The 15,030-nt window shown below is 46.0% G+C and overlaps 1 protein-coding gene across 1 annotated transcript in view; it reads right to left on the reverse strand.

The window, feature by feature from the left end:
• The window catches only part of BCO1 (beta-carotene oxygenase 1), a 172,507-nt gene that overhangs the window by 75,903 nt on the left and 81,574 nt on the right, over nt 1-15,030 (reverse strand). The window contains exons 6-7 of the mRNA XM_085639534.1: nt 14,750-14,970; nt 3,713-3,970 (exon numbers count right to left, since the gene is read on the reverse strand). Of these exons, the coding sequence (XP_085495660.1) occupies nt 3,713-3,970; nt 14,750-14,970 (479 nt within the window). The remainder of the gene's footprint in view (nt 1-3,712; nt 3,971-14,749; nt 14,971-15,030) is intronic.

Raw genomic sequence — 15,030 nt, forward strand, 5'->3', positions numbered from 1 at the left:
ACCCTCTAGGGGATCCCTGCGTCCACGTAGGCTACTGACTGTTACCATACACCATCGTGAATATATTGTTGAGAATATCTTGGAGCATGTGTCACTGTAGTGAGGGGCAGAGTCACATTTGTGACTGAGTGATCAGCCGGTGGGAGCTCGACCTGACAAGAGGCAGCCAGTGGGGGAATTGTACATAGGTCGGGGAGATAGTACTAAATCTGTAAAAGAATGAGTGCCGGTACCCAAAGGTATGCTTAGAAGCACGGACAACTCTATTGAATGTTATTGCACAGAACACCAAGACTGGCTAATCTTCAGTCCACTTCAGGCCTCATTTAACCACTGCCATACACCCCTTCCCTTTTGTCTTACTCTTGCACGTTTCTCCTTTCTCCCTCCTTTGTGATTGTTTTTCGGTCATTCTCTTCCTTCTTCTTTCCCCTATATGCGTTTTTTCCTTTCTTGCTCTTCGGAAATGTCTGAATAGGAAAAATAAGTGCCGGTCCCCAAATATGAGTGCTGGTGACCACCATTGGCAACCACCAGCTCAAATTAAGCACTTCAGGGACACCAAGTCGCTGGGAGTATGTCCCCATTGAGGCAAACTGTACTGTGATCCAAGCAAAGGAAGCCATATGCGGTGCCCCTTCTTGGCCCCTTGTGGGTGGGTACCTCTGAAGAGATGACTAAATTCAGAATGCTATGAGTGCACATTATGCCGCCCAAATACTGCTTGGGGAGTGGGGGGATTTTGAGGTTCTTGCCCACCCAGTGATGTTCACCATCAGATGTGCATCCATTTTTATATATATGAGGTCTAGACCAGGACCTCTCTGCAGAGGGGGAGGGCATGTAGTCGTGCCTAGACTCTAGCACAGTCAAGGCTCTAGTGCAGTCACCATTACTTGGTCAGTGTTAGATGGAGGATGCTATAACTCACGATAGGTGGGCCAGTCAAATACCATTCAGCAAGCATTCAAAGCGCAACAGTGGCTCCCCCCCAGCAGACCACCATCTATGGGGAGCCCCTCCGAGAAGCCCAGCTAATTTGTCTCACCCTCTGTGTCTCTGCTGGAGTCCTCACCGATGCAGCAGCAGGTGTGGCATATGGTCTCAGATACCCATAAGGCTAGGTCTATTCCACAGTTTTGAATGAATTTGGAGGGGGCAGGGGCCGGTTAGGTCAGGATCAGTGTCTGAATGAGGCAGAGTGACCTAGCAACATCTGTGGAAATAGCACAGCTGTTGGATGTCAAGATTGTCTTATGGCTCAGTGAAGACTATGAGCCCCAGGGATCAACCTCCAATGGTGCCTTGGGGTGATGCTTGAGTAGGCATGGTCAATGAAGGGGTCCCACCTCGGTCTCCAATTTAGGCGAAACAGTGGCCATGGACCTGGTCAGGACCAGTGGAATCAGCTTTGAGTCCCCTGACAACCCTGCTGCATGGGGTGGGGGTGTAGTCTCACAGCTGCTTTCGCTGTGTTCAGTATTCCCACTCCTTGAGGTGTTGCACACCTGAGCCTGAACTAGCGTGATCCGAGTTGGGGGTCCATGTAGCAGCATAAGATAGTGGCAGCGACTGTTTTGAGTCCACAGTTGTCCCGGGGTTCCGTGCTGTCCCAGAGACTCAGCTGCTGCTGTTAGTGCTGCAGATTCAGTTACTGAGATGTTCCCTCTCAGGATCCAGCGAGGGTGAAGCGTCAGGTGCAGGCTGGGCCAGGACCTGGAGAGTACCCTTCAGGGCCCCAATCACCACCACAGCGAATGGAGGTCTGGCTGTGAGTTTGCCATGCTGGAATCAGGGACATTCTTCCCTTGGTTGCTGAGCAGCCTTGGATGGCCCTAGGCAGCCTCTGCTGGGTGCCTGCATGGCAGTGTAAGATGGCAGCTGTGTCTGCTGTAAGTGTGCGGCTGTTCAATTCCAAAGTTGGCATGAAGTCCTGAGTTGCTGTGGAACCTCGGATACATTCACTGGTGCTGCTGACAACTCTCCTCATTCTGCTCGCCGATGCCCAAGGTTCTGATTTACTGGAACAGGAGCTTTGATGTTAATTTCTTCCTGGTTGGATAGGATCTACAGCGGTTTACATCCTGCTCCATTTCCAACTTGGTAGCTTTCCCTGGCATGCAGATTGTAGTGCAAAAAAACCTCAATGTCTACAAGACACACCATATTTTTTAGGGCTAAACTTGCAACAGGTGTTTTTTATATCAGCCATTAAATGATGGACTCTGGCATAATGGATTTTAACATTTTAACACGTGCGATACATATTGCATTTTCCAGTCGGGCATGCGTAATCACAGCGTTCTTATTTAAACATAGAACAAGTTTAGACATGGCTGCAAATTAGAGAATTTTTTCCAAACATGATAATTTCCCTGCACCATTTCAGAATGGGAAAATGTGGCAGTTGTGTACTACCCCCTACATAGAACTGCTTAATTTTATAACTTCTTTGAAATATATGAGGCGGTCCCTCCTGCCCACACTACACCTTAATCCTCCAAAGTGCAGGTTCTCTTCCAGGTTTTCACCCTGAATAGAGCAGAAAATTCAGCAGGCGGCATGCTACCTGGTTTGCAGAAGAGGGGGCAATTCTTTGCTCTGCTGCTTCCAATAATAAGACACTAAAGGAAATCTCACATGGTCACAGCGGTCTGCTTCTGTTTCATATATAAAAGCAAATATATTTCCATTTCTTTTTAACTTCACACTGTCTACATTTCAATCTTTTTATTAGTAACTGTATTTAATTGCCCTGTATTTATCCTTGTTCTTTTCACAATAGACACATTGTCCTCTGACCTGCAACCAGAATGTGATCAGACTGGTCAATTAAAGAAGTATCTGCTTTATCCAACTAATGCCAGTCTGAACCTGGCTTTGGTTTCAGGCCTGGCTGAAGGAAACTTTAAAGTCCTTTATAGGGCTACACATTTTCAAAAGGTCTTGGAGGATAACATTTCATAGGCTGTGTCAATGATAAGTGAATTCATAAAGCCATGTATGACGTTATCAAAATTAGTGGAGTGAGTTAAGATTAACATCCATATTTTACTATTCAGCAGTTTGATAGGAAACATTTAACATCACATTGACTTCTCTGTGCCGTAGGGATATACATAGATACAGATATTTCAATTTTTCATATCTGTTTTAGAGTGGATAGAGTGTAAGATTTGATGTACGGATCCTCATAGGTCAATTCACACAAACAACAGGAGAAGGAAAAATGACATCACGCAGCCTTTAGCCATCCTTGTGACATCACAGGATTGATCCTTTGTTCCATCCATAGTCCATCCACAGCCTCTTATTTGTTTGAGGTCTTAAGGAATGCCAATAATGGTATCTACAAATTGTAAACAGCAGTTTTTGGCACCATATTCCCTTTATGCCCCTGATGATGTCTTCGAGATGGCTGGCCGCTGAGATGAGGTATTGCCATGGATGCTAAAAGGCAAGCCAGGTGGTAAAGCTGCTGCTCGTTGTTACTCCTAACATATATCCATGAAGACACTGACATAAGCAACCAGCCATATCCAGATTCGAATACCAGATCAATGGTGAGTGAGGGTGCAGTAGAATATACTCCACATTGTAAACTTAGGGCTTTAAAGATTGAGAGACCTTGACACTCATTTTTTACAAATCGCTGGAGAAAAGCAGTCTATGATCACGCCCCATGATAAAAAACTGAATAAGCTGATATTACCTTGTCATGTTGCAAAGGAATCACGAAGCGCTTGCAGAGGGGCACCGAGGTGAGAACATTCTGCTCATCAAAGTTCTCATTAAGGTTTGCCAAATAGAACATGTCATACAGACTGTTGTCTTTGTAGGCAATGACGTCAAAAACAATGTGATTGTCCTCTTCGTAAGCATTGACGTGGTGATAAACGACCATGCAATCTGTGTAGAACTTGGTAGAGACCGTCTTTTTTGTTCGCTTATCTACAATGTGTATCCAGGTCTGGGAAGAGTCAGAAAGGAAAATACAGGGTGAAAGATTGCACTCTAAGTGTCAACAAACAACAAGACAACAAACTAAATAAGGCAACATACTTTGTAGTGCATTTATAAAGCCAGATAGAAAAAAAGTTGTGTTTTATATAGTTCTATGTACCATACCATTTTTTCCCCACTCCTAATAAGTGTAAAACGACAGATGTTAACACTAGACAATTTTTAAGTACTCAACTTTCTGTTTAAGAAGATTGAAATGCTACATTGGCCTTGTCAGGACTTTCCAGTATGACAGTTCATGTCTTCAAAATGTGAACAAGCAAAAAATATCGCAACATCCTTGTAAGCTCAGCTTTTAACATTTCCACATACATATGAGGAGTGTTTGTTATTAATTACTTTACAGATAATTAAATTAGACTAAATACAGTTGGATACACTAGACCTCTGTTTGCTCAGGAGAGGCACACTAATCAGCACCAATTAAAAAATGGTTTGGGATCCTGCATCAGCCTCCCCTGGGAGGACAATGTAATTAATGATTTGTGTTATTTATTTAGATTTATATAGCTATTGCATTCAAAGCACTGTCACAAAACTTTTTCAGTACAAAGGAAAAAATGGAAACAGTAGGAAATCTTAAAGCAAGTATAACCCACACAATGAATGCAGTACTATACAGGATCAACCGGTTTACTGCAAAGAAAAGGGGCCTAAGAGAACCAATACTCATTATATGGGATCAGGAAACTTCATCCACACTTTTGTGGCAAGCTTCATCACACCCTAATAAGATGATACTATCAGGGTGGCTTCAACCTCAGTGAAAGGGAGCTCAATATAAGAGTAACTGGATAAACAAGGAATCTAGATTATTATGTAAAGCTACCTCTGTGTAAACCCAGACATTTTTATTTATTTAAGGGGACACAATGGTTAGATTAAAAGTCAAGAAAATTGGATGAGAATTATGTCTCTGTCTTCCTTCAAGGTGCTGACATGTTTCAGACCATGAACTAGTCCATTAAGGGTCTCAGGCTTTCATCAGGGTGGTGCAGAACCCTAGTCTAAACAAAGGGGTCTATTACGATGTCCGCCCGCCACCGCAATGGCAAAAGGGACCGCCCACCATAGGTGCAGCTGTCCCACCATTCTAATTAAGATGCGCCCGCCACACTGGTGGGCGCATCACGCATTTTTTACATTGCGGCGGGCGGTGCTGTAAGCAGCACCCACCGCAATGTAAAAAATGCATGTAGTGCATTTGAATGCACAACGTGACAGGCACCGCGCGGTGCCTGCCACCTTGTGCATGCAAATGCAGGGGGCACCATAGGTACCCCCCATGTGCACCTCCCAGCGCCCAACATCCTGGGGGCCCGCTATGGGCCTCCAACAGCGAAAACCGCATGCCTTTCCATGGCAGCAACGCCGCCACGGAAAGGCTGCTCCCCGCTGGCATCCTGACATGGTTGGCGGTGTCTTACAGACACTGCCACCATATTGTGACAGTTTTCCACCCGGTCTACGAGTCGATCGGCGGAAAAGCGGCAGACAGTCTTCTCGTCCGCCGCGGACCCCTCAGCCATCCTAATGTGGCGGGGGGTCAATCATGGTAGGATTGCGGCGGATCGCCCCCGCCGGGCCGGCAGTGACGATCCGCCCACCATCTTAATAGGCCCCTAAGTGAGCACCTGTGCAAAGGTGAAAATAGGTTTTATATTTACAATCAAAGATGTGACTTAACAGCTAAAAAGATATTAACATATTTTTCAGTAGAGTTAGATTAGTTATATATACAATGTTAGATGAATGCATAGCACACACACTGCTATGTGAGCAAACATGAATACACTCACACTGTGTTCCTATTCACCCTAACTCATGTTGATCAGACCACCTGGTCTAAGTGAAAAAGACACCCTATGTAGTCACACATTGGGGAAAATATTTATATTTATTAAAAACTAAATTTTTATTGTTTTCTTCGTATATACCAAGTACTGCAGTTGATCTACACAGGAGTAAGATACGTAGTATAAACAATGATGTACTTCAGCGCAAGAGGGATTCTATAAATTATCAATTAATGGCACAAAACACCCTATTTCCACACCCAAATAATATCCACTTCCCACCCATCTATATCCACACTGGAAGGAATGATGGAACGGATGGTATCTAATACATCCATGTGTTCATTTAGACAGGAAGATATTCTAAAGACATCATATGAGAGGTCCCGAAGCCATGAAGACAGAGCCCCAAAGAGCAATGTAGTGTATCCCCGTTGGAGACTTGCGTGCTGGAGTGCGTGCTCAGCAAACAGTACCCTAGTGGGATCCATATATGTATAGAGTAGTGGAGTTCAGGATTTGTGGAGGAGGAATCACTCAAGAATCCTTGCATCTGGGGCCACAAAGAAAGTGTTATCGGGGTGTCTGAAGTCAGCAGTCTGTGTCATTTGGAACTTGCGTGTTAATGCTTCCAGCTGTCTGATATGGGCTTTTTGCGCAGGGCGCCAGGCGCTCCGCTCTTCCCTAATGAGAGATATCTTCCAGTTTATTCCAGTGGAGTACCTCTTTGTGCCAGGCTTGCACGGAGGGGAAGGCTTGCAAACTCCAGTTTTTAGGCATGTTCCTTTTTGCAAGGAGCAGTGCTAAATCCATGAACCTTGTGGTCGCTTTGGCACTCGATTTCCACCTGTACATATCAATAATTGTAATCCCAATTGTGCCTGAGTTAGTTCTGCCTACCGAGCTTTCAGTAGTTGTTGTAGCAGAACGCCAGTTGGCAGTGAGGCGATGGCAGATCCAAATGTTGGGAAATGTAAGTTAATGTATAGGAAACATATATATTAAGAACAATACTCTAAGAGCATGCTTGTTGACATGAATGAGAGTACCCATTATTTAAGATTCCTTCCACACATGCTCAGAATGGGGCTCCCTCCGTTTGTCAAGCGCAGTAGACCGATGTTGATCGAGTGTATATTTTCATAGGCGCTGACAGCTCCAGCAGGGCTTTTTCTGGGCCATCTTTTTGCAGTTTATAATAACGTGATCTGGACACAAAGGTATCGGAGAGCTTTACACAAGCACTAGTTGTATTACAGACGGACACATTAATTTTCACTCGCTCCGTCGCCACCGCTGAGCCCCCAGCCTGGGAGTTCGAGGCTACTCTTTACCCGCTTGCCCCATCGCGGTAATTGTATCTATACTTGGTGACCCCTGATTGTCTGTTTCTCTTTTTCTAGTTTTTGTGCATTGTTGTGTTCTTCTTTCTCCTACTCCCTACTCATTTTGGCGTTCTGCCTGCTTGCAGCATCGCGGTAATTGTATCTACACTTGGTGACCTCTGAATGCCTGTTTCTCTTTTCCCATTCTTGTGCATTGTTGTGTTCTTCTTTCTCCTGCTCTCTAGTCATTTGGGGCTTTCACTGTTCCCCTGCCCCTCTCCCTCCCCTCGCTGTTTCCCTTCTCCCGGTTTCCCGCCGCTGCTGAATCACGGCCCCTCCCCCTGCCTTCGTGCCCGTTTCCTGCCTCCCAGCTGTGCGTCCCTCGCCTCCCCTACATAATGCAGACTGCTGCACGGTCACGCCGCTGGCACGCAAGGGCAAGCCCGTCTGCGACCATCTGTGACCCGACCGCGGCCAGCACCAGGAACCCTGGTTCTCCTAGGCCCCTCCGCTACGACTCCGCCACCCTCCAGGCACTCAATCCCAGAAGACGTACCGACTGCGAAAGATCATCACCGAACACCACCCATGGGCAGTTCTCGTGCAGACCCTGCCGTAGATCCTTCACCGTCAACAAAGCCCCCACTACCGCCGAAGGCCCACCCGATGCACGCACCGCTGAAACCCTGAAATGCATCCTCCTCAACGTACCCTCCCTGCACCGACAAGCTGTAGAGATCTGGAACCTGATCGACACCCTCTCGCCTGACGTCGCCTTCTTCACAGAAACTTGGACCAACACTACCTCCAGCCCTGACATCGCCACCGCCATCCCCGACGGCTACAAGATCCAGAGATAGGACCGCCCCGGAGGAGGACTCGACATTGTACACAAGACCCCCCTATAACTCTCCACCGCCAGCATGTGTGACCCCCCACTCCAACACCTCCACCTCCACCTCCACTTCCAGGTCCAGACCAGCCCCAGGACCACTCTATGCGTCACCCTCATCTACAGACCACCGGGACCTCGCTCCTAGTCCACGACCACCATCGCCGAGCTCTCCGCACCCCACGCCATCACCTCCACTGACTACAATCGACTCAGAGACCTTAACTTCCACCTCGACAACCGCAACAACCCGACTCCACCACTCTTCTCGATAACCTCGCCAACCTCGGACTGAAGCAGCTGAATAACATGCCCACTCACAGAGCTGGACCCCATCTTCAGCCACACCACCCAGCCCCACTGGAAGGACCACCACTGAGTACATTTCACCTTCAACACCACCACCACACCCAAGCCCGCCCACCCCCGCCACAAAGGAACTAGAGTAAGGTCACAGAGGAACACCTCAACAGCACCCTCCTCCAAGACCCCCCAGTGCCACGACTGACACCAACTCCACAGTCAAAGAATTTCACTGCTGGATCTCCTGCTGCGCCGACAAGCTCGCACCCCTCCGCCATCCCACCGAACAACGCCCTCTGAAGGCCGCCTGGTTCACCAGAGAACTCCAAGAAGCCAGGCGCTCCTGCAGACGCCTAGAGAAAACCTGGCGAAACCAGAAAACCATGGAAGCACAGAACAACCACAGGAGTGCCCTAAAGGAATACCAACAGCACATAAGAGACACCAAACGGACCTTCATAAGACAAAAAAGTCTAGACCATCACGACCAACGCCAAGGAACTGTTCAACGTCATACAGCAGTTCACAAAACCCCTCAGCGAAACCATGGACGTCACACCCTACCAGGAACTCTGCGACAAGCTCAGCTCCAACTTCCAGCTGAATATCCAGGCCTTCTACGTCAACTTTAGCGAACAGACGCCAGACACTACCCCCCTCCCGCCACTGCAGACAAGCCAATAGTCACGACCTGGAATCCCGCCACCATCGAACACATCACCACCACATGAAGAAAACCCACTCAGGGCCCCCAACGGACCCCTGCCCCCCGCACATATTCCACAGGGCCCCCCGCCATCGCACCCGAACTAGGACAGACCATCAACGCCTCCTTCAGATCCAGCATCTTCCCAGATGACTGGAGGCGAGCGGAGGTTAAACCCCTCCTCAAAAAGCAAATCGCCGACCCAACAGACCTGAAAAACTACCGGCCTATCTCTCTCCTCCCCATCGCAGCCAAAGTCTCAGAGAGACTCGTAAATGCCTAGCTGACCACCTTCATCGAAGAGAACTCCATCCTTGACACCTCACAATCTGGATCCCGCAGCAACTACAGCACCGAGATCGCCCTCCTCGCCGCCACGGGTGACATTAGCATACTACTCGACCAGGGACACACCGCGGCCCTCATCCTCCTAGACCTCTCTGCAGCCTCCGACACTGTCTCTCATCACACGCTCTCAGCCAGACTTCACGATGCAGGGATACAAGGAGCCGCTCTCGGCTGGATCCAATCCTTCGTCTCCGGCAGAACCCAGAGGATCAGACTCCCTACCTTCCTCTCCGAACCCACTGACATCAACTGCAGAGTACCCCAAGGATCGTCGCTCAGCCCAACGCTCTTTAACATCTATGACAACACAAAAAAAGAGGGTAGAGGCTATAAGAATCCGCACCCAACAGATGACAAGTGTCTTTAAGTCCACATGATAGCGCAAAGAACCAAGGAGTACTCCCCTCTATACTCCTTATTTAGGAACAAGTCCTATTTTATACACAAAATACACAAAGGATTCAGCGCTATATAATGTACATTTGTTAATCAAAGTTCAGGATTCACACCAAAGAATAAATTATTCCAAAGTCTTCATTTCTTGATAAAATATGTTTCTTCTTTATTTCTCTTTAAAATGTTTTCTTTATTTTCAAGAAGTCAAAGATCATAGCCAACGCGTTTCGTCTCACATCGAGACTTCTTCAGGGCTTGGCAGTAAAATATTGCGTGATCTCGTCAATTCCTAATTGTTTCAAGTATTCTAGACTTCTTCAAAAATCCAGAACCTCTATGTGGTACACAGTATCCGGAATGGCATGGTAGCCCGAGATATACGTCCTTCGTGTCTTTAACATCTACATGGCCCCCCTCGCCACCATTGTCAGACAGCATGGGCTCAGCATTGTATCTTATGCCGACGACACCCAGCTCATCCTCTCGCTCACGAAGAACCCCGAAGACACCAGACTCTGCTTCCACAAAGGAATGAAGGACGTCACAGCTTGGATGAAAGACAGCTGCTTGAAGCTCAACTCAGAGAAGACCGAGGTCCTCATCCTTGGTCCCTGCACCTCCGCCTGGGAAAACACCTGGTGGCCTACCCCCTCGGGAAGCCACCCACCCCTACAGACCACACACGCAACCTCAGCATCATCCTCGACTCCTCCCTCTCCATGAACCGCCAGATCAACACCATCGCTTCCACCAGTTTCAACTGCCTGTGCATCCTCCGCAAGACCTTCAAATGGATCCCCCCGATTGCAGAAGGACCGCCACCCACCCGCTCATCACCAGCAGACTGGACTACGGCAATGCCCTATACACCGGAATCAACAGAACTCTTCTACACAAACTCCAAACTATCCAGAACGCCGCAGCCAGACTCGTCCTCGGAACACCACGTCACGAGCACAAGACCCAACACCTACGAGACCTCCACTGGCTTCCAATCGAGAAGAGGGTCACCTTCAAGCTCCTCATCCACACCTACAAATCCGTCAACAACATCGAACCCAAATACCTCAACGAGAGAGTCTCTTTCCACGTACCCAAAAGGAACCTTCGCTCTGCCGACCTCGCCCTGGCAGAGGTCCCTCGCATCCACAGGCACAGAACAGGCAGGAGAGCTTTCTCATACATCGCAGCCAAGACCTGGAACAAGCTCCCAGTGAACATCAGACACTCCCTGACCCTGCACACATTCAGGAAGGACCTCAAGACCTGGCTCTTTGACTGATCTGGAGCTGTCCCCCCCAGCACCTTGAGACCCTCATGGGTGAGTAGCACGCTTTATAAGCCCCTGACTTATTGAAGATAGCCTTACTCCTATGGGAATATATTTTTTAACTATATTGTAAAAACATTTTTCAATGGTGCACAGTGTTTTCTTGCACTGATACTTTTCTTATTTGAACATGTAGAAGAAAGGTTGGGGGAAAGCGAGGGTTAATCATAAGCCTATTCTGTATTCCATGTTACATGACGTCTCAGAATAGGTTGATAAAAACAAAGCATCTGTAGCAGTTACAGGGAACATAGTTTTGATAGCGATTGTATATAAATGCTGTGTCATCGGTGATCATCCGCCTTTATAAGGCAGAAGAATGTTTCTTTAGATGCTGCACTGGTGTCATTTAGCTTTAATCACTAGTTATACATAGCGACAATAGTTATTGCCACATCCAAATATTCCATTCATACATTCATTGCTTAAGTCATAAAAGGTGTCAACAGCAATTGGTGCCAGTGGGAGGTGATTCTAATCACCCGTAATTAGACATCATCCAACTCACATGTTAGAAATTCTGACATCAATCTATGAAGCTCAACAATGCCAGATGTATGGTTCCGGGAAGCCACAGAGCTCGCGTCCTTTAATATGAGTTCCAGGTCAACTCAGATTGTCAGGTTGGCCACTGGAAGTCAACATAGGCTTAAGGAGGGTCATACTTTTTGAAGAAGTAAGATTTCCTTGTTTCTGACATGTCTTATCTGCTGTAGAAATGTTCCTGACAAAGAACAATGTTCCTGACAAAGCATTAGTAGTGAGGAGTGAAGTGGGGATACTACTTTGTAAAATTCAATGACAGATATAGTACCCTCAAAATGGACCTACTGCTTGGGTACGGGTAAGAATTAATCTCCCAATCTCCTTTTCTCTTTATCAATTCTGAGCCCGCATTGAATGAAGCTGTACACAACTTATGCTTTTACATCCAACCCACTCTTTTATGCCTCATTTCCACTTCATCTGTGAAATCAGTCCAATGACAGATCTGTGTCTTTTCGGCAAATGGGCATACAATATTTGATGCTATATCTACAACTCATAAAGGTTTTGGAAAGCATCAGAATGAAAATCAATCTGTTGCAGTACCCTATTGATTAGCAGGATGTCTACATGTTTCCATATCCATTTATTAGATGTCTCATCAATTTGTGGATAAATGTACGTCATGTTTGGGCTTGTATTACATCCATGATCCAGAGACATACCATATCCTTAAATATGCACTTCGTATAATCTCTTTTTTGACGGATATAATGCCAACAGTACTTTCTCAAATTGTTAGGCAACATTCGGCGAATAAAAGGCAGATAGGTTAAATGAAGCATACAACTAAACTGTTCACAGTGGGTCTGCAAATAGAGAGTAAATATCCTATAGAGCTTAACCCAAGATTTCGAAGTTTCCACCCCATGAAATTATTCACCTGCCACTTGTGGGCAGGCAGTGCTTAATTTGAGCCGGTGGGGCACCGGCACTCATTTTTGGGGACTGGAACTTATTTTTCCGCTTCAGATGTTTACCAAGAGCAACAGAGGGAAAAACGAGGGAAATGAAAGATGGAAAAACCGTCTCAAAGGGAGAAAGCAGGAACCAGCAAGAGAGAGCAATAGGGAAGTCAATGTCTGGTAGTGGATTTAAAAGTCATGTGGTGGATTTAAGACTACACAGCCTTGGTAGTTGGCACACCAACATTTCATTACTCCATCTGCGGGTTTCAGAGCAGAGCTATGGGCACCAACACACTTTCTTTTTACAAATAAGCACTTGATGTGATTGTGGCACTGAGTGAAGGCTGTTCAAGTGAAAAGCATAGAAGTGCCCTCAGGACTGGATCATATATACCCTGCACATGGAGGAAGCGAGAAAGTCATGAAGAGTTTGTGTAGCACTTGCATGGCTTTTAGTATATGGGCTCCAGAATTGCAAATCACACTTCATTGCTCTGCCTGTGCACCTTTATGGTTGTAACAGGTAGTGCACACAACTTCGCAAGATTCTTCAAAGGGCACTAATTGCAGCTGATCGCAGTCCTAGATGCCAAACAACAATGAAGTAGCTTGCATTTGTTTCACTACAAGAAAACAATGTCAAAGCTCCCTAAGTCAAGTTTGTGCTGTCTTGTCTGATTGACATTTATGACAAGATATGGTTTCCATCATTAGAATATTACAAAGATAAAGGGGGCACTTCACTATTGATATCTTGTTCTACTTCAGGTTCCATCCTAAGTTGCAGGCAGTCAGTAAGTACTTCCATGTGGAACCTTTAGAGCACAAATTGTTATTTCATGTCATGCGATCCCGACTCATTACAAGGTGTTACTGATTTATGCTGTAGCCGTGGTCTGTCATGGTCAGCAGGACCCATGTTTTGTTTGGGGCCAGAAGTCGATGGGAATACACCTTGGTGTGAAGCCTCACCAAAATACAATGGGAATATTTCCAATGTCAGATTGCCCAAATGTAGCCTAAATCAGACACATTTAATTGCATTACAAATTTTCCATTATGTATATTGCATACCAGTAAGGTTACCCAAGTTTGACCCATTTCTCAGTGAGGAAAACCCTAGGTTTAGGCACTGCAGACTTTATGAATCTGGCATGGTACAGTGCAGGTGCTGGAGACTACTGGGCACTGGCCTTTGATACACTGACTAAAATACCAGATGCTGCTTTTGCTCCAGACCATCTGACAGCACAACTTGGCCATGTGTGGAGTTGACCTAAACTTATTGGGAAACTTGCCCCATTGGCTTTGCTGCAGGCCAAACACTGGGCAGCTCTGACATGAATGCTAAGCCGTCCAACCCATATGAGTGATTGGTTGCTAGACCTTGCAATTTGTAAGGAGAATGCTGAAAATAATAAGACTCTAGAGCCCATAGAAGCTGTCTGTAGGACATCTGATATCTAAAGTCCTTGGTGAAACTGCTTAAGTGCACTTTGACTTGCACACCCTTAATTCCCTCACACTGAGTTATTTCAGTCTTGGTAGTTCTATGATGTAATGACTTTAGGGAGAACAGTTTTATATTTTAGCCCTGCTCACTTAAATGGTTAGCATTTTCATCTGCCCAATAGTGCCATGTAAGGTTGCCAAATACTGAAATTTATTGGGAGAAAAGACCTGGAAAAAGACAAAACACTCGGAATGCAGAGGTTTAAATCCCAATTCAGCCTGTTACGCTCCATTTTCAAGGTGAAAACTTGGAATTGGCTACATTACCCAAACCCAGTAACTATCCCACCCTGGGGTAATGGTATTTATCCGTTCTGGGAAGTAACCCACAGTTCCACACAACTTGAATTCATGTCCTTAAAGTGATGGTCTACATCTAGTATCAACAAGTAACATTCTAAATGTACTATTTACAGAAAGTGGATGGAGTAAGCATGTCAAGTTAGCACAATCTGTCTTTCAGGTGCCAGAACTGGAAAATACTGAAAATACTAGTCCATATCTCCTTACCATTAGCTAGTAAACTGATTTTGAAAATATTGTTAAATATATATTTTCTATGGTATATAGGCAAATGTGGATTTTATTTATGACTTAGATAGCGCTGCATAGTAAATAAAGGCTTAAATGTACTTTTGCTGCTTCAGCAGATCAGTTTAGTTACCTTCTCGTCTTTGTGGAAACTAAGGCAGGAAGCCCAGTTAACTCCTCTGAAATACGCCGTGGCCAGTTTCAGAATTTCAAGTTTGAAAGGCTGCTCCAAAAAGATGATGTAGTTTTCGGTCATTCCAAAACTGTGGTAGTAGCTGGGGCTTAAAAGCCCTTGCGCAGGAATAGTGCACATCACTTCAGCATACTTCACACAGGATTTCTTCTTTTCTTTCTCTGGGAGAATAAAGTATGGCTTCAAAATCAAATGTCTAACTCATATTGAACACTATGGTT

The sequence above is a fragment of the Triturus cristatus genome, chromosome 12 (genome assembly GCF_964204655.1).
Source record: "Triturus cristatus chromosome 12, aTriCri1.1, whole genome shotgun sequence".
Taxonomy (NCBI): domain Eukaryota; kingdom Metazoa; phylum Chordata; class Amphibia; order Caudata; family Salamandridae; genus Triturus; species Triturus cristatus.